Genomic DNA, 20,553 nt, shown 5'->3' on the forward strand with positions numbered 1-20,553 from the left:
CGCCGGTTCACCTGCCCGCGGACACTTTTAAGGACCAAGTCCGACACAATTGTACAACTTTGTCCGTGGATAATTTATAAACCTGGCTAACTTTTAACGAACGTTTACCGGAGTGGTGGCACGAGCAGCCTTGGCCATTTGTGAGTAGTCGGGCCAAGATACTTCAAGGGGGAGACAAAAGATCACACTTCCGGTGTGCTTTTATTTTATTTATTTATGATATCTGAAGAGGATTTTAATTAAGCATGCTCGGGGCGGAGAGCAGACTGGAAAGCCGGCTAAATACGCTGGAGGTTCTCATGAGGAATCCGGAGTCGGTGTTAAACTTGGCAACATTGCTGGTGAGTGAAAAACACACACACAAACACACACACACACACACCGAAGGAACACTCGGGCAAGAGGTGCGAACGTCATCTTCTGCTCACGTCATTAATGGCCGCCGGTTAGACGAGCTCATTTGACACCTGCAAACACAAACACTCACGAGACAGATTATAATAGCTACACTTCCACATTCAGGGCTTACTTCTGATTATTGCTGATCATAGGATGATCATTTATGATCCGAAGCACTGTGGACTAATAGTCTGCACGTCTTTCATACAGTTCTGAGTTTTGAATCTCAACTCCCTTCCTGTGTGAAGAGTTCTACGCATTCCGGCTTCCTCCCACATTCCAAAAACAGGCATGTTAGGTTCAGTAAAGACTCCTAAAATGTCAGTGTGTGTGTGTGTGTGTGTGTGTTCGGTTAGGTTAGGTTTTGAGTAGCACCTTTAATATTTCAAAGGACAGAACAGTCCAGAGGTCTGCGGTTCAGTTCTAGGCTGCGGCCTTCTTGGAGTTTGCATGTTCTCCCCGCGCCTATGTGGGTTTTCTCCAGGTACTCCGGTTTCCTCCCACATTCCAAAAACAGGCATAATGGGTTAACTGATCACTCTAAATTGTCCTTAGGTGTGATTGTGAAGGTGAATGTTTGTTTGTTGACATGTGCCCTACGATTGGAAACCCGAAGACAGCTGATAGGCTCCAGGGGACAAGCGACTTGAATCATGGACGGATGATATCTTAAATTTTAAGAGCGCTGGAATTCAATTTAAAATGGCATAGAAACACCCACGTTATAATCGGTTAGTGTTGGGCTACCTTTGACTTTCTACTGTTGTGTTGTGCCAAATACAAAGTTCACTTGCCAGCTGTTGCTTCCTATCACTTTTTATCAGGAATACAGGAGCAGTTCAACCCCTTTTCGTATTTGGTTTTCCTAACATTCTACAGTTTATTCATTCATTGTCTCATTCAGACTCCTAAATAAAAGTCAGCGTAGTCCTGAAAGGAATGTTTCCTCATTCTCTGAATTGTTTGTCACTTTTGTGAATGACATCATGCAACGTCATTTCAAGAAAATAACACTGTGACTTTGTCATCGCAAAGACTGCCACCGGGCCAAGCATCCAGCCAGATGGACACAGCAATGTCCGCTAAACTCACTAACTGCTCTGGCACCTCCCACGCAGGAAGAGTGCGGTCACATCCTGGAATTGAGGCGGCGATAACCCGCTCTGACCTCACATTGTCCCCATCCCCTTTTGTTCACAAACGTCTTTTTTTTTTTTAATTTGTGAATTCCCCTCAAAACTTGACATCTCGTAAGGTTCGGTGGGTGTTTGAAGTTTTGGTGTGCTTATCAATGAGCAACGAATGGTCACGGTTGAGAGCAAAACATCACTTGAATGTTTTTTGTTTTGCCTCGCTGCGTTGTCAATAATCTATTGTTCTTATATTAATAATCATTAACAATAGGAGACTTTACTTTGCTCTTTCAACAGGAATCAACACAGCAACAGGAAATACCGAGCAAGAGAAACAAAGTGAAACACCTCAATGGAATTAAAAAAGAAAAAAACTAACTTTCGCAATGATTTTTGAATCCTACAAAGTCTTAATTTCAAACCACCTTTAACCTACATACTTGATCGTGTCGAGATTTGTTCCGATTCCAGAAAACAACAATTCAAAGAAATGAACTTGTCAAGTCAAAGGGATTTATCGCAAATGCACAAAAGTAACACGAGTCGATCCGTGATCGTCAATAGAATTGTTTTATCAGCCTGACGCAGCTGATAAAATCTTGTATGCCCCATTTGTTTGCCGTAATGGTCAACCTCTAATTTCAAACACATTTTAATCTGAAAAATGGAAATGCAATCATACATTTTAGGGTCCAACTGTGGCAAATAGAACTCTTAATGACAACATCAACTGTCAGGCTAATGCAAAATAAATGACTTTAACCCTTTCAGGGACAGTGGTCGCTACAGTGGACAACCTATCAGGTTATCACGCTATTTTGGTCACATTATTTTAAGTAAAAACATATAGACGGGGGTTTTTTTTCCACGCCGTGTGCATAACGGCAACGTCAGTGCAAAAGCCATAAGCTGTTTGACGCACAATAAATAGCATGTGAGCCTCTGGTCTATTTCCACCCATCTGCGGTGGGGGTCGGGGGGGGAATCTCTCCTCACTGCTGCTATTTAAAGGTGCAGAATTGTTCCGGTGCCCCCTCTTGCCCAACCAGGCACATGGCTGTCACTAACGGGTTGCGAAAGCGTTTGGCGTTTTGATGCCATGTTGAAACCCAATGCGCCCAGTGACACGAGTGAGGCCGTGGCGCTCAGCCAACCGTCCGCCTGACTATGAGGGTGGGGCGGGGGGTCCTGTGTTGAGATTGGCTGATTTGTTTCTTTGTTTTGGTCTCTGCGTCTTATCAAAAGATTTTATTATCTCTCCATTTCATCTCCTGACTTCCCATATTGTCAGTATGTAATTGCTGATGATTTTCTTTCCCTTCCAGGATTCCATAAATGCCTTGGCTCACGATTTGAACTATCCTGCTCTGCGGAAGAACAAGAACATTGAAACGTTTCTCAGCCGATGTGAGTGCTGCAATGTTTCCAAACTTTTTGCAACCAAGATATATATTTTACATTTGAAGAAAAAAAATTTAATAATAAAGACACACCACCAGACAACATCAAAAAGCCCACAGAGTGCATACACAGGTTAATTATGTACTTGTTGCCATGGAGATGAGTATTGGCATCAATGGACAAAGAAGTCAGTGAATAGTAAGTAAGCCACAATTCCATAAAAAACAAGGTTGACTTAAATTCTCAACACTGTCATCTATAGTACACATTCTTACATAATTGCTAGAAAATGTATGATGAAGCCCAGGCTCGCGTCCCCCCCCCCCCGATCTCAACGTTCGCCAGCTGACCCTCTTTCCTCTCAACCCTGAACGATTGAAGTTTGACCCCGCGTGTTGCCACGGCGACGTGTCTCTTTCGCAGACGAAAAGGCGGTGAGCCAGCTGCGCGAGCTGCAGGTCAAGCTTGACGACTTTGAAAAGGTGAAGCTGATCGGAAGAGGAGCTTATGGAGAAGTGCAGCTGGTGAGAGGCCTCGGGAACTCAATGAACCGCACACCCGGCAGCCGCTTTGTTAGGTACACCTGCACAATCGACCGAGGTGTATCAAAAAAGGTCTGCTTTGTACCGAAACTGCTTAAAAAAAATCACTTCACTGTTTTTAGCTACATGAGTGCGACAAAATATGAAACTAAAGCATGATCATAAACGTTGCTAGGAGGCCTTTGTTATTCATTCAAGAGTTTGGAGGCACAAGCTCGGAAGGGATCTTGTGTGAGAAGTCTTGTGCGACGAGCCTGTCTGGACAGGAGCAGCACGTGGGATGATAGTGATGGAGGGAAGGGGGGGGTGCTTCGCTGGAGTTGAACAACATGTGCGAGCATGTCGTTCTCCAGGCGTGTGCCTTTTAATTACAGCTTCCTGCCTCGTCAATAATCCTCATCGTCGCGACGCCGTGATATATCTTATTGTTCGCAAGGGAGCTAACGCTTCTATGCGTGCCAATTTTTGCCGCCGCAGGTCCGACACAAGGCCTCCCGGAAGGTTTACGCCATGAAGAAGCTCAACAAGTTTGAGATGATCAAGCGGTGCGATTCGGCTTTCTTCTGGGAGGAGCGTTACATCATGGCCTTCTCCGACAGCCCCTGGGTCATCCAGGTGTGCGCGTGTCCCGTCTTTGTTGCGCCTTATGCTCACTTGAGGTGATAAGCAGGAGCGGAGTGAACAAATATGAACTCATTCAGTACCAGACAATTCTGGACCAAGTCTGAAAAGACGTTGAAAAACGTCTTTGGGAGTCAATGAGTTAAGGAGGGGGGCCCGCAAAATTCATCTGACTACAGGACAAGAAAGCGACACGCCGCATTATAATTTATTTAGTCGCGGATGTTATGACTAAGCTCACCTTCAAGTCATTGAAATCTTTTAAATTCTGGTTTTCTGCTTGATGCGCAACTTTTTCAACACTCAACTGGACAAATGTTTCATGTTTTTAACCACATATTTATTCCCCCTCCCCTCATCATTGCGTGACATTAATCATTTACATAAGTTAAAAATGTAAAAAAAAAAATACAAAGGTAAGACAATTTAATTTCAGAAATTATTTTAAAAATATATACTAGTTTTATAGAAATTTCTTGAAGCTGTAAAAAAAAAAAAAGTGCAAAAATGATACGTCCATCCATCCATTTTCTGAACCGCTTCATCCTCACAAGGGTCGCGTGACTGATGTTCACTGCCGTGTGTGCGCTCCATAGTTGTGCTGCGCCTTCCAAGACGACCGCCACCTGTACATGGTGATGGAGTTCATGGCTGGCGGCGACATGGTCACTCTCACCCTGAACTACGACATCCCGGAGAAGTGGGCTCGCTTCTACACGGCCGAGGCGGTGCTGGCCCTGGATGCCATCCACACCATGGGCTTCATCCACCGCGATATCAAACCGGACAACATGCTCCTCGACCAGCACGGGCACCTCAAGCTAGCGGATTTCGGCACCTGCATGAAGATGGATTCTGTAAGTTGGCGTCTGGGCATTTTGGACCTTGTTCTCAATCTCGGTTGACTTTTTTCTAGCTAAATTGCCCCACCTGCCGTTTAGAGTGCACAACCATCGACCAGGTGTTTCTGTGCGTCCAAAAGACAGGCATGGTGCACTGTGACACCGCCGTGGGCACACCCGACTACATCTCCCCCGAGGTGCTGCAGTCTCAGGGAAGCGAGGGTCACTACGGGCGGGAGTGCGACTGGTGGGCTGTCGGGGTCTTTCTATACGAGCTGTTAGTGGGTGAGTGACCTCTTGTGGATGTAACGTGGTAATGCACCCAGCAAGAACAACATTTGTACCACGATAAGAGCTCATTTTCTGTTTTGTCAGATTACTATTCGGTTACGAATATGTGAAATGACTTGTCGCACAGGGGAAACGCCTTTCTATGCTGATTCCCTGGTGGGAACGTACGGAAAGATCATGAACCACAAAGGTTCCCTCAACTTCCCAGATGATGTGGAAATGTCCCAGGAGGCCAAAGACCTCATCTGTGCCTTTCTAACGGACAGGTTTGTACTCGTCTTTACCCTCACACCCCCTTGAAGTGACACCATATATTTTCTTTTTTTATTTTGTTATATTAACCTGCCAAAAAAAAAATTGCTTCACAAATATTATTGCTCCTCGAATTAAATGACGGATTTGCAAAACCGCGCCATCAATTATGTCGAGGCTTGCATAAAGCGACCAACGAACCAGCGAACGTAATCATTCGGCGCCGTAAGCTTTCGGAAAGCTCAAAATTGTATATTTTGAAAATGTCATGAAAAGACTTTTTATGACATTCTTGCCACTTGAAATAGTTTTCAACCCTGTGAGTCATTCAAGAAATTTTACAAACAGGGAAGAATGCTTTTTGCGGAAAGGAAAGTGTTACGGTATAAAAGTTAAGTGACCCTGAAGAAGAGACAGCTTCCTATTTATATTTACAAGTCCTTCCCCCTGCCCCCCGCCCCCACCTGAGAGGACTCAGACACGACCCTTTCTCCCTCAATACAGAGAAGCCTTTCACTTTTCTTCCCTCCTGTTTATTTACCTTCTCACTCACCGTTCTGTCAGCTGAAACATTTAGCTCGCCTCACGCCAGGATCCTCCCGTTATCACCAATCTCCTTTCATATCGCCCTTTTCTCCAATGACAGAATGTTCACCATTGCGCTTTTTTTTTTTTTTAATATGTTAGCGGGAGTTTTAAGCTCACTCTGCTGCCTTTCCGCTCTCCCCGCCCCTCCATTTTCTTCCTGTTGGCTGAGTTTGGAATGTCCCACACGTGGCAAGGCCAAGCAGCCGCGCCTCTCAGGCACCCAGCAGTGGAAGAAGAGGGGGGGGGGGAGCATAGATTGCGTTTCAGCGAGGTGCAAGGGGGAGGGACGCTTCAGTCTGTGAATGTTAATTGAGTATCTCGGGCAGTCCCAGGAGGTTCTGCTGCGCGTCCACCAGCGGTCATGCGGTTGTCCATGCTGGTCTCTGTGGTCCGTGCCTAGTGGTCAGTTGTGACTGCGATGTTGATGCTGACGGTGGGAGGTGTTTTCAGTCCGATTGTTTCACGCCCCCCGCTGTGTGCAGGGAGGTTCGTCTGGGCCGCACCGGAGTGGAGGAGATCAAAAGCCATCCTTTCTTCAAAAGCGATCAGTGGACCTTTGACAACATCCGAGCGAGTAAGTTTCTGTTTTGGAATCTTCTCTTCCTTCCGCTTGCTAGTTCCTGTTTTTTGTTTTGAGCATTTTGGTGCTACGGGACCCCGGCCGTAGTTGACGGAGGACTTCCATGCGCTGGATGTTTGGCACACATGCTTTCCATGTGCTCATCCTTCAGGAGGCGATGCAGGAAGAACTCAGCAAATCTGCTGTTCGTGAAGTCTATAGTGGAATAATAATTTCCTAGAATACTTTCGAGAGTCACGACAAAGCAAAAAAAGGTTGTGGCAAATCTCTGAAGCAGCCCGATAAGTGTGAGCCAAGCATTAGGTAATTTTTGTCTGGCTTTTATCAAGCATGGGATGGTCACGTGACACATTTGCACCGCGCGGTTTTGTTTTGGGTTTAATCGCAGCAAGAGCGCGATAAAAATAACCCTGCAAAGCCGTAGGAATTGCACATTTTAAGAAGCAGGCGGCAGTACAATAAAAAGAAATCAAGCTTGGGTGACTTTAGAGCTTCCGTATTCTGTTTTGTTTCACTTTAAAATAATCTGTTTTAAAAAAAATAATAAAAATAAAAATTTAAGTAGCGTAAATTTGAATATGTTTATTTTTTTTAAGGGTGTCCTACATCATCCAAAAAAAATTGGCCATACATTTGGAATGTTTGAAGCGTTCATAATTGGACTACAAAGTATGAAGGGAGCCTTGGCTTTGTGACTAATACAACACGCAGCCCACTTGAGCTCCACCTGGCTTTCATTTTGACAACACATTATGACTTGTGATTAGAATCTGGCAAGTCTGCAAGGTGACACCCCCCCCCCCCCCCCGCCGTGCCGTGCCGCACACAAAAAACAACCTCCAGTTTAAAAATAAAAAACAATGCCCCTCCAACGCCGTGCGCCTCGTAGGTTCGAGCGAAGACTTGGTCCCAGCGGGTGAGTGGAAGGACGTGGCTGGCAGAGGGACCCTCCTCGTAGGGGCGGGTGGGGCCGGCCGTGCGGCAGGGCCTAATGAGAAGGGATGCCCCGGTAGCGGGGTTTGCGCCCGTTCCCTCGCTGTCACTGTGGCCTCCGCTGCCTGTCATTAGCCACCCTCTATCAGGGTGCATTCTGGGAAACGGAGCCGCAACGGCCACCACGTTTTGGCTTTTTTTATCCCGATTTGCTTCAATTCCCCGCGCTCGACTTTCATGAGGATGAATTAAGATTGCGAGGAAGAGCCCTTGTCACTTTATTATTATTTTTCTCTTCTTTAATGTTCTGCCAAGAAGATTCCGAAACCGATTTGGATGACGTTTTGTTCACTGCTGAGTGATCGCCACGGGCACTATTCAATTTCGTTGGTGATTCTTAACATTGTGGATTATTCAAAAGCTCTATTGGCTTGAGCCAAGGAAGAACGCTTAAAGTTGGTGCGCGTTTCTTAAAGTGTTAAGAATACACACGTTATGGAGAACAAGCCTACAAATGGAAGTGATCATTTTCTTTCAAGCCAAGATAGAGGGCCTTACTTCACCTATTGCCCTTTATGTGTCATCTTTTGACAGGATTTTTTTCTTCTTTTTTTTTTTTTTAAATGTGCATCCCTGAGAAGAGAACAGCGTTAAGGCTATATTTATGGAAGCCGCTGTGTATGTGTGCGTGCGAGCTTGCGTGTGTGTGTGCGTGCGCACAAAGTGAGCACTGTGCGTGAAAAAAGGAGCAGTGGTCTGAGGTCACGATAGCCATGCCCAAGTCTCTCTCTCTCTCTCCTTTTTCTTTTTCCTTTTTTTTTTTTTTTTTTTTACTATGAGCAGCGCAGCCAAAGCCTGCTCCACTTGTGAAAGGCACTTTTGAAGCCCTTCAAACGGTTTCAATGTCTCTCGACAGCCGTCGCTCCCGTCGTACCTGAGCTGAACAGCGACATCGACACCAGCAACTTTGACGACTTTGAGGATGATAAAGGAGCCGCCGAGACCTTCCCTCCGCCGAAAGCCTTTGTGGGCAACCAGCTTCCATTTGTCGGCTTCACCTACTTCAAGGAAGACCAGTAAGTCTTTTTTCTTTCTTTTATCCTGAGAGCTGATTACGTTAATTTTTTATTTTATTTTTTTTAATGACTCTCACGTGTAGCAAAAGCAATGCAGGCCTCTGACGCAGGAAACAGAGGCCACGGCAGCTACCTTTTTTTTTTTAAATAGAGCCTACCAGATTTCACACACTGTATGCTTGTTCAGTCTTCACACTGTGCTGCCTTGTTCTGACAGCCGGCCCAAAACTGCCCTCGTCTCTCATCATAAGCTCCCTAAGCCTGCATGCTCTCGTGCATGCATGCATGCATGCATGCAGAAAAAAAAATCCATTTTGGGTTTGAAGCTGTCAGAGTGCTTGAGGGTTTTTTTTTTTCTTTTCTTTTTTTTTTTTTTTTTACATAAGCGTCAGCTGTCTCGTCTAAAGGATCTGCGGATGCAGATGAAAATATTGCCTAAGCCATTTTCCCATCTTGCTAAAATGGCTTTCGATTCCTTGTTTATCATGAAAAACCATGTTGAGGGGGTCACGTAATGATTTGCAGATTTGCGAACGATTGAACATCTCGCATGCTCATCATAATCAAAACAAATCCAGTCGCGCGATGGTCTCAGAGTCCTTAAGATATAAATGTGGTTGTTTTATATACATGAAAAAAACTACAAACTGTTGCTCAAGCTTGACTTTGTTCTCTCTCTTTCTCTCTCTCAGGTTGCTGAAGGGAAAGAATAACAGCTCAGCGCAAGATTCGGAGAACAAAAAGGAAAAAGGAGAGGAAAAGCAAGAGCGCTCTGACAACAAGAAAGAAGTAAGCATTTGTTCGCATCAAGTGCGAAACGGAATTCATAGAGACAAGGTAGTAGAATTGTCCTTTGATGTTTGTTAGCAACTGCAGAAAAAACTGAATGAACTGGAGGAGCAGCTCGACCATGAAATGCAGACCAAAGACGAGCTGGAGCACAAGTTTCGGTACGAGCGGAACTCCGTAAAGAAAAAAAAAACGACGTGGAACATTTGGACTCAATATTCTGTCATGACAACTGATTTGTTTCCACAGAAATGCCACGAATCGTTTAGACAAGTTAGTCAAGGAATTAGACAAGGAGGTGAGGATGGATGCCATTGCAGCTCGGCAACAGTTCCCCCCCCCCCCCCACCTCCAACCCGCTTAGCCTGAGTGTATTGTGTTCTTGTCTCTCTGATTAGATGAACAGCAGACAGCGTGTGGAGGCCTCGTTGAGGCAGATAGAGCGCGAGCACGCGCTGCTGCAGCATCAGAGTACCGAGAACCAACGCAAAGTCGAGATTGAGACGGACAGGAAACGCGGCTTGGAGAACGAATGTGAGCAGCCTTATTTCACTGGGACCGAGCGTCATTCTGTTTTTAAACCTATGACGTCACATGAAACCTTTTGCTTCATCGATCTCGTACTTCTGTCATTTCCACGCTAGTGAATAACCTAAAGGACCAGTTCGAGGATCTCAAGAAAAAGAACCACAATTCACAGATCTCCAGTGAGAAGAACATCCAGCTGCAGAAACAAGTGAGGGAAAGAGGACTAAGGGTGATGTCAGAAAGTGTTCACCCCTGAGCGTTTTCTCAGAATATGAGATTAAATATTCCTCTACTTCAGTACGCACCACAACACAAAAAAAAGTTCTAAAGCTCCAACGGTACATGCGTACATTTGGCGAAGACTTTTCGGAACTGCCATGAATAACAGAAACTAAACTTAGCTCCTCCCTGACATACAAAGATTGTCTCTTAGTCAGGATGTATCACTTCGACATGACACGGCATTTTAGAAGAGGTACCAAAAAAATAAATAACATGACTATAAGGACTTAAATTGATGAAGAGGTTCTAATAATTATACTAAATATTATCATTTATGTTAATCCTTCACATCACTTCCTTCTCATCGGCAGCTCGAGGAGGCGGCCGGGACACTTCAGGCGGAGCAGGAGACAGCGACGAAGCTAAAGAAGAACCAAGCGGAGATGCAGAAACAGACCCAGAGCCTCGAGTTGAGCCTCAGGGAAGCGCACGAGAAGTGCAAGCAGCTGGAGGAGGCCAAGACGGAGCTGGAGAAGCAGCTGACGGCACTGCGGGCCGAGCTGGAGGCTGAGAGGAGGGAGCGCAGCATCAAGACGGATGTTATCGCCGACCTCCAGGGTGAGCCGTTTGCTTAATGGCGGAGCTTTGTGCACACAAGTGGTTGTAAACTATCATTATGGATGACAATGTTGCCATTTTTAATGATCTGAATCTTAATCAAATGACCCAAAATACTTAATGGATCACCTAATGTTTTGTTTTGTTTTTTTAAATATACTGAAGAGAATGTTTACATCTGCTGCGGTGATAAATTCCGCCTCATGCGCAACTTGGACTTGTGACAGGCGAATAAGATGTCAATTATTTATTTGGAGTAAATCTTTGGAAATTTTCCGGTCATCAGTGGGTGAAAACATCTTTCTCGCAGCAAGGGCCACGGAAGCCAAAGCTTGAAGCGGCACCAGAACCTCTTGCGTGATGCTGTTTGGAAAACTTGATTTGAATGCTCATTGGAGACATTGAAGAACAGAGTGTGGCCTGTTTGCACGTTGACTGCATTTTTCCTCTCTTATTGGTTAAAAAAAATGGGCGGAGATAGGTACAAGTGAAAAATATATGATTTATTTTGGGGCCCAACATGGAGGAACATGATGTCATCATGTCTCGCCATTGGATGTCAGGTTGTTTTCTATGTAGCTTCGACTGTGGGTTTTTTTTCCTCTCGGTTGTCGTGAATAAGTACAAGTTTAAGGACTTATTATGTATGTACACTTGTATTCACCTACCTCAGGACACACATCTGGCCTGAAAGAGGAGGTGAAAGAAATGAAGTCATGTTTATCCAACTTCCAGACTGAAAAGAACCAACTGCAGGAGAAGCTCAATAACCTTGAGAAGGTTGGCTTCTTCTCGTTTTAACTACTGGACTTACCGAACTTGGGTGTTGATGGTTTGAGGGAAATAGTACGCAAACTTAAAAAAAGTTTTAACCTGTAAACTCTCGCTCTGACCATTTAGGAAAAGAGCAACCAAGAGATCGAGCTGACGTTCAAGTTGAAGTCCCTCCAACAGAGTCTGGAGCAGGAGGAAGGTGAACACAAAGCTACCAAGGCCAAGTTGGCGGATGAAAACCAAATTTATCAGTCAATAGAGGTGGCGAAATCTACGACCTTAAAAGGTGAGCGAACGGTCACTTGACCTTGCGTAAACTCTGCATTTAAAGGCATTCTTTGTAACGTTACCTTGAAACGATTCTGAATTTATCTATAACAATCAGGTTATGAGTAGCAATAAAAAAAATAAATCTTTCCCCTGCTTAAAAACTATTTTTCATCCAAATTATTTGTTTTGTCATTCAGAGATGGAGCGCAGCCTTCAGGAGGAGCGCACTCTGAAGCAGGAGCTGGAAGCCAAGCTGCTGCAGCTGAAGAAAGACCACTCCATGCTCGACTGCGATTACAAACAGGCGCAGCACAAACTGGACGAGCTGCAGGCGCTGAAGGAGAGAGTTTCCGAAGATGTGAGCTTGGTGCTATACGACTTATCACAAGGTTATTGGGTCGCGTAGGGAGATGAAGTGATACTCGTTTTTTTTTTTGGGGGGGGGGTGGTGGATGGAGAGTCTTTGCCGCCTGCACTTCTTCATTTGTATTCCATTTCTTTTTAATGGTAATATTTTAAACTAAATGTTTAGGGATGGGCGAGTATCAATTCCAGGTATCAGAATTGGTACTGTCGATACCAGACACCGACAGTATCGGCAAAAAAAAAATCAGACTTTGATTAAGCACTCGTTGGTGCCATACTATGGCAGTTTGACACATTGGCGAATCATCATCTGCGTCAAAAAGGTCTTTGTTCACAAATTTTTATCATTGCGTTGAAATGAAAGTCGATAGATATATCAAATGTATCAGAAGTATTGGTACTCGGTATCAGTGAGTATTCAAAGAATGAATATTTGCAGTGGTATCGAACAATCCCAACTGATTTTACATTTTATAGTTGAAACTGTAGGTGATTTCTTCACGCCGGCACTTGACCCCTGTCCCTGGTTTTAATTAAATGACAAAGCATCATCTGCAAAATTCCTAAAAGTCGAGCGGGTGATTCATCATACGGGCACTCTCCTCACGCAGGTAAAGAACTTGAGCTTGCGTTTGGAGCAGGAGGTTCACAAGCGCAGCTTGGCCCAGAGTGACCTGAAAATGGAGAAACAGCAGGTGACCGTCCTGCACACCTCCGAGAAGCAGCTCAAGCAGGAGCTCAACCAACTGCTGGAGATGAAGCAGGTCCTGGAGAAACAAAACCAAGCGCTGCGCAGGTCAGGTCCCCCCCAGCCCCGCACACGAGCGTGCGTGATCGAAAGCACATATGTTGATTGAAAGAAACCGTTGTGGGCGTGACAGATTGATGGTGCCGTTGCAGGGAGAAGCAAGAGTCGGAAGGCCTGCTGAAAGATTTAAAGGACCAGCTGGAGGCGGAACAATATTTCACGGTAGAACTTCATCCCCTTTTTCTGTGCGCGCGCTCTCGGGAATTTTTCCACCGCGTTTGACAGTCAGCGTTGTTTGGTTAGCTAACCCCTGTGCGAGTTTTGTGATTTGAAATGAATAGGAAACCCTGCTTCTGTGTTAGACCCTTTACAAGACGCAGATCCGCGAGTTGAAGGAAGAGTGCGATGAGAGGAGCACCTTGTACAAAGAGGCTCAGCAGCGTCTGGAAGAGTACCAGGAGGAGAGGTAATGGCGCAAGCGTAATGCACCGTATAAATATTCAAGTGGCACAAAGGAGCAACAAGGTTTTTTTTATGCCGCGGGGCTTCCACTCTCATGCAATTTACTTTTATGCCACTTGGCGGTGTAAAGAGCAGCCTTATTACTGCAAGTAGGCATCGTAACTATGAGCCTCATCGAAAAAAATGAAACTTTCCTGATCATATTCTCACCCCAAAAGACAAGAATGGACGGTATTTTTCCTTTAAAACAGAAGATAACAAACATGGGTGGTAAATTAAAACCACTTGACGCCTGAATTTATTTCCAATAAAAAAATGGGAAGGTGTTTTTGCTTTCAAGTCGATGCTAAATTAGAACAGATGTTAGAGAATCATACGGCCCCCCCCCCCACCACCACTGTCATTGATTGGTTCCGCCCCCCCCCCCCCCCTCCCACACACTTCCCTACCACAGGGAATCACTCACTTCCCAGCTGGAAGTCAGCCTGACCAAGGCCGACTCTGAGCAGTTGGCGCGCTCCATCGCCGAGGAGCAGTACTCTGATCTGGAGAAGGAGAAGATCATGAAGGAGCTGGAGATCAAAGACATGATGGCCAGACACAAACAGGAGCTCGGCGACAAGGAGGCCACCATCAGCTCGGTGAGGCGCCACCAAAAAGATTTCCAATTTGGATTTGGGTTAAATTGTCAGTGGGGTTATGTCAATTACCACTCTGGATCGACAGTTGTCTGCATTCTGCTGCCTTTCCACTAGTTGTCACTAAATCTCAACCAAGGGTCTGATAAGTTTTATTTCAGCCCCCCCCCCCCCCCACCCAATAGAAATCTTACTTTTCTTTTAATGCTAAAATATTTTGTAATAGTAGTAGATAAATACAAACACTACGACTCTCCCAACCTCATCCAAATGTATATATAGAGCATGTTAAAAACAAAACAAAAAACAACGGGTTTGACCAAAGTGCGATTTATGGCCTGCAATTTGTGGCCAGTAATTCAAGAACACTTGTTTGAGCCGATTTGTCTCATTCCCAGCTGGAAGAGTCCAATCGCACGCTGACCGTGGATGTGGCCAACCTCGCCAGCGAGAAGGAGGAGCTCAACAACCAGCTGAAAGAACTGCAGCAACGTGAGAGCTCCAGGGGGGAAAAAAAATGCTTTGCCATCTATTCTGCAAATCAACATCGGCCGTTGATGTACCGCAGAGCTCCAGGACTCAAAGGATGAGGAGCAGAACATGAGCACTCTCATCGTGGCCTTTGAAAAGCAGCTGCAGACTGAAAGGACGCTCAAAATTCAGGTGTGTCTCGTGTGTCAAGCGGGCTTGTGATTTCACTCTGAACGTTACGCACGGCACCAAATCGTGTGGCCCGTCACGCAGGCAATCAACAAGCTCGCCGAGGTGATGAACCGGAGGGAGCCGGCGAGGGGAGGCCATCGAGGCACCGACACGGAAGTGCACAAGAAGGAGAAGGAGAACAGGAAGCTCCAACTGGAACTGCGATCGGAGAAGGACAAACTCAACAGCACCATTATCAAATACCAGCGAGAGCTGTCAGAAATGCAGGCGGTGAGTACGCCCACGATGACTTCGTGGCTTGATATGCATCCTAATACATGAAGAGGAAAGCAGATACAGTGGTCCCTTGAGATTGGAGTGAGCAGAATCTTTTTACTGTGTTGTGGTGACAGTGAACTCAACTCACCTCACAACAAATAGCAGTTGAACAGATCATTAACAATCCTTTAAAAAAAAAAGACTTAAAGCTGCTAAATGTAGACATAACTATCCTCACAGGCATATATTCCTTATCATCTGCAAGGATTGACTATGACTGCATCTTCATGAAACGTGAAGAAGTCATACCATCACCGTTTCATTGTTTACATTCTATTTATTTATGTTTTGTGTTTATCATGTTTCTAGGGTGCTTTAAATAGACATCACAAAAGCAATTATTGGGGTATTTTAGGGAGGCTGGAACAGATTAACGGCATTTCCATTCCTTTCAAGGGGGGCGGATATTTCATCTGGCGACTGCAAAAGCAAATTTCATCCTTGCCTGTTTTTGTGTGTGTCACACAGGTGATAGCAGAGGAGAACCAAGTGCGTCAGGAGCTTCAGATGACATTAGCCAGCAAGGACAGCGACATCGAGCAGCTGCGGTGCCAGCTCACCTCCCTGAGCGTTCACTCTTTGGACACCACCAGCATCAGCAGCGACCTGGACGTGGGCGAAGGCTACCCAGGTAACGGCGAGCCTTTCCATTTGAAGCATACAATTAGTGTCCGTCACTTCTTGAAAGTCTTCCGTCTCATCTCCTTTTTACTTAATATTCTGCACCATCATCTGCGGTGTTTCTGACCTTTTTCTTCCTCCACTTTTCCGCACCCCCCACCCCCCTCTTCCCCTTTGGGCGCAGTGTGCATTACTCACTCACACACCTCCGAATCAATGTCCTTCACCTACGAGCGCACACACAAATCAGTGCGCGTGGACACCCGTCCCGACCTCCGTTCGGCGCACTCTCTCTTTGACTCTGACTCGGAGGATGAAGAAAAAGTTGAAAGTGAGGAGCGGGGCCAGCGTCCCCTGGCTCTCACCTATCAGCAGCCTGAGCCTGATCTTGCAGGTGACCCCGCTGCATGGCGGTGAAAACTAAAGAAAGGCCTGAAGCTTCAAACTACTACCGCTATTTGATAGACATCAGGGCTCGAGACTAACTTTTTATCCAACTTGGTCTCAGTCTGTGCATGGAAAAAAAAAAATCTGACCACGGTTGAGCTCAGCATGATGTCAGCTAATCCCTCGACTCTGTTTACTCGGGTTCTGCTGTGTCTTAATATCCTTGATGTCCACTGATGCATAATCACAGCCTGACTTCTGACTTCAAAAGAGACACGTGGTTTTGTTATGTACAATACATGTTGGGGGGGGGGGGGGGTCTAGGCACACACGGACATATTGAGGGAGAATTAATTTATTCAAATAAAATTCCATCAGTGACCTCATGAAATAAATAAATGTTTGTGTCGTTTTAGATTCCAGACTGGAGGGCTGGCTTTCACTCCCAACCAAGCACACAAAGCGCTTCGGCTGGGACAAAAAGGTAACGTCATCACGTCGAGTAATTTTAATGTTTTTTTTTTTTATATTGTTTCTTTTTTTTTTTTTTAACCAAATTTGACCCTTGTTTCCTTTCAACAGTTTGTTGTGGTTAGCAGTAAAAAGATTCTGTTCTACAATAGCGAGCAGGACCGAGAACAGGCCAACCCTTTCATGATCTTGGACATAGAGTGAGTCTGTCTGCTTTAATTTCTACTTTTAAATCACGAATCGACAGTCATATTAGTCAAAATCATCCTTGCAACAGGATATCGTGGATTATTTTTTCTAATTTTCCCCCCAAAAGTGTATCGAAACAAACGGATGATCCTGATTTTCAATTTGAGGATGGACTGAACATTGTGTCACGATAGATTTTTTTTTATACAACACCTTCCGACTGAGCTAAATGATTTGCCCCGAGCCACCTCCAACACGCCGGGGCCAGGAATCATTCAACTTTAATGATGTTCTCGCTCCGAAATAGAGACGAGAATCCCGAAAAAGATGATGATTCATAGCTTGAACATGACCGCAATGTCTAACTCCCGATCGGACATTTGCCCTCGCAGAGCAACAAGAAATCATTTAAAATCAATACATTTTATTTTTTGAATTTCGAGACCATCTTAAAGTTTTAACTTGCCAAAAAAAATCCCTAGAAGTGGTGTACTGTGACCACATTCATCATTTGTTTATTTTCAACTATTGTCTCTTCTTGCCTGCTGCAGCAAGCTCTTTCATGTGCGACCTGTCACTCAGACTGACGTGTACCGTGCAGACGCTGTAGAAATCCCACGGATATTTCAGGTAAGGCGATCATACAATATAAATGAAACTTTTTTTTCCCTCCTGTTGCACCTCACTGCCAGCAAAATGAAACGTGTGAACCATGACAATGTGGAGGATTACTGTACATTAAATTTTAAACCCAGTTAAATTCACTTCAAAGTTACATTGCCCACTAGTGGCCAGCTATGCTTACTGCAATGTCAATTTCAAACGTGTTTGAGGCCGGCCGATTCTGATATTGGGCCGAATAAAATACCGATAACCAATTAATCACGCGATTCAAGCAGAATGAATCAAATAAGTTCTTAAAATAAAGAAACCCCAAACTCCTTCCAGATCCTGTACGCCAACGAGGGCGAGAGCAAGCGTGATCAGGAGGTCTTCATGGAGACCACGCCCTTCGGCGAGCGCCCCTCTCACATCAACCACAAGGGCCACGAGTTCATCCTCACGCTCTATCACTTCCCCTCGAGCTGCGAGGCGTGCACTCGGCCGCTGTGGCACGTCTTCAAGCCGCCGCCGGCCCTCGAGTGCCGCCGCTGCCGTGTCAAGTGTCACAAGGACCACCTGGACAGGAAGGAGGAGGTCATTGTGCCCTGCAAAGGTCAGTGTAGAACTTAATCCAGGGGCGTCCAACCAGTCGATCGTGGGGGGGTGTAAGGGCAAATGGGGTGGCTGGGGGGACGTAACCCATTTATTTCACTTAATTCATTTTGACACGTATTCAATATAAGTTTCTTGTCCGTGAACAGTGAACTACGACATGTCCACCGCCAAAGAGCTGCTCTTGCTGACCGGCAGCCGGGAGGAGCAGCAGCGATGGGTTAGCCACCTCCTCAAGCGCATCCCCAGGAAACACCCGCAGTCCGCCGTTCCGGCCCACCTACCTGAGGCACCGCCCCGATCCTCCCCCCGCGTTTCGCCCCGCCCGTCACCCAGGGGCTCGCCGCAGATTTCGCCGCATCGCGGGGCGATGAGAATCTCGTCTTCCAGACACCAGCAGCCATCCGGGAAAGCCAGGTAAGGGTTCCGACACTGTCCTGACACTTTGTAGTCTCTGTACATGACAGTTTATTATTGCGATGGCAGGGGTGGGGGATCCTCGGTTTCCGATGATGTCGCCATAAGACATTTCCAGGTTACGAATGGCATGTAGCAGCATAAGAGTACGTCATGACCGACACAAAAAGGCACACTCAGTTACCGCTGTATTTAAAATTTTGTTGCCTGTAAGTGTTTATCATCCAAATATTTGTAGTTATTTTGACTTGGCTACTGCAGTCGTGATGATTAGTATCCAAATTCCGGTTATGTTGCCACTTTACTTCAATGCCTGTTATTTAATTTTTTGGTAACTATTAGAGTGAACCCCCGCTATTCATCGGAGTTACATTAAATAGCAAAAATTTGCACCGCAATGTCCACTGCAACGTTGAGAAAAGTTTACCAGTTTGCTTTTTCCAACGTCAAACCCACGGAGCCTCACCTGCCTGTCTGACGTCGACTGGAATCGCGCTACTGTTAGCTGTCAAGCTAGCTGGCTATTAGCCAGTGGCTCGTGCTAGCTAGTCTTCTTACGTGGCGCTTTTGTGTCTTCGGGCTTTACAGAGAGAGCATAAAAATTAATGGACGGGCAAGAATAGGTGTGTTATAGCAAATGTTGAATCGTGAAATGAATGGGCTTCACCGTATTAATGTTCGTATGTGTTCCGTATGCTCACAAATGCCCACCTGAACGGAAGCAAGCGTTGTGCTTTAGAGCAACGGATATTTTACATGAAGCCGATTGGCAACCACACAGTCTGTCAGCCGTCTGTTTTTATCTTTTCCTGTTCGCCCCACGCTAACTGGCTCTCGCCCCTCAGCAGCGGCCCCATGCTACGCATCATCCTCCACTGACCTCTTCATTCATCATTCTATTGTTTCCCATGTTTGGGAGACTGTAAGTAGCTGAGCTACCATGCACCCCCCCCAGGAGCACCCTCCTGTCGGGCCGCATGCAGCAACACCGATTTAACCCCTTCATCGTTCAACTCACAGCTCTGCACCCCCCCCCCCCTGATTTATTGTCGCCGCTCACTAACGGCCCTCAGTTGAACCTCCGACTTACCGTTTCAGATTGCTTGATTTTGGCCTGAAAGACTTGAGGTGGTCGTTGGACGACACCGACAGTGATGATGATATTTTCCTCTGAAAGAAGTGACAAAGGGGGGAAGGAGGGTAACTTGGCCTCTGCACGGTTGCATCTGGATTACAAGCACGTTCTTTGTGTGTGGCCTGACACTTGCAGTGAATTCAGAAGAGTTACAAATAACCATTTCCAGAACGGGCTTTTAATTTGTTTTCCACAGCATGGTACTACTTATTTGTTATTTTTTTCCTGGAGGGAAACAGGGACACATCTATTTGACATGAAGTGATGTCTTTGTCCAAGAGTGCAATTATTCTATTTTATTTTTTTTTATTTATGCTTATTGTGTGGGCGTGTGCCATTGGCAGCGTGTGTGTGTGTGTGTTTAATTATTATTATTTTTTTTAATATATCATTTCATGTCTATTTCTTCTCCTCCAGTTAACCCTGACTCAGCGAAGGGATTCTTCCTTGTGGATGATTGACAGCAGCGTGCCAACACGTGTTACTCTTCAGGAAATTAGTTTTACTCTGAACTTTTTTTTAAAAAACAAGGAACAAGAGCACAATCTTTTACATGATGGCAATTTGTCAAATCGACATTAGGAACAAAAAACGAACTGTCACATTTGTGTTTGAAGTGCAAAGGGGTGCGTGCATCAAATGAAGAGGTTTAGGACACGTGGATTGTATTTTTTTTCCTGAGCATGTAGTATTATCACATCAACACGGGCTTGTCTGGAAATAGTTTACAGACCGAAATTGCACATTAATATTGGGACATCAGTTACCTTTTTTTTTTTTTGGATCACATTTGACAGTTGCCTTTTTAATGAAAACTCAAGCAATTTTTTGTTTGTTTTTTTTGTTCCAATTCTCCAATAAAATTACACATGGATCCATTTTCTAGAGCTCCTGTCCTCATTCCATCAAGGTCTCTCAAGGTACACCCTACACTCACACTTACAGTGTTTATCAACAATTAACATGCATACAATGAAAGAAAAAGAAGAAATAAGAAATGATTTCTGTACTTCACACTACAGCGTTTTTTGTTTTTTTCAGTGAGTGTTTGACCAGAATAGTTT

The 20,553-nt window shown here is 45.3% G+C and overlaps 1 protein-coding gene across 5 annotated transcripts; it reads left to right on the forward strand.

Moving 5' to 3' along the window:
* The first annotated feature begins 112 nt into the window (after positions 1-112).
* Positions 113-20,371, forward strand: LOC147185661 (rho-associated protein kinase 2-like). 5 transcript variants are annotated; one of them, XM_086103976.1, is made up of 33 exons: positions 113-341; positions 2,858-2,939; positions 3,357-3,457; positions 3,953-4,090; positions 4,693-4,953; positions 5,079-5,223; positions 5,357-5,495; positions 6,552-6,643; positions 8,499-8,658; positions 9,351-9,447; positions 9,526-9,608; positions 9,697-9,745; positions 9,846-9,981; positions 10,092-10,183; positions 10,569-10,815; positions 11,489-11,595; positions 11,716-11,875; positions 12,057-12,217; positions 12,837-13,021; positions 13,126-13,195; positions 13,336-13,439; positions 13,890-14,076; positions 14,472-14,565; positions 14,642-14,736; positions 14,818-15,006; positions 15,523-15,685; positions 15,860-16,069; positions 16,479-16,546; positions 16,645-16,733; positions 17,274-17,352; positions 17,671-17,938; positions 18,087-18,354; positions 19,453-20,371. In XM_086103976.1, the coding sequence occupies exons 1-33, from the start codon at positions 246-248 to the stop codon at positions 19,526-19,528; spliced, it is 4,491 nt and encodes a 1,496-aa protein (XP_085960102.1). In that variant the 5' UTR covers positions 113-245; the 3' UTR covers positions 19,529-20,371. The 5 variants fall into 5 exon arrangements, with proteins under 5 accessions (XP_085960102.1, XP_085960103.1, XP_085960099.1 ...); XM_086103977.1 differs by lacking the exon at positions 15,860-16,069; XM_086103973.1 differs by lacking the exon at positions 15,860-16,069 and having other exon boundaries at positions 19,907-20,371.
* Positions 20,372-20,553: the final 182 nt, after the last annotated feature.

This window comes from Hippocampus guttulatus, chromosome 23 (genome assembly GCF_054856545.1).
Source record: "Hippocampus guttulatus isolate MCC_2025c chromosome 23, RoL_Hgut_1.0, whole genome shotgun sequence".
Taxonomy (NCBI): Eukaryota; Metazoa; Chordata; class Actinopteri; order Syngnathiformes; family Syngnathidae; genus Hippocampus; species Hippocampus guttulatus.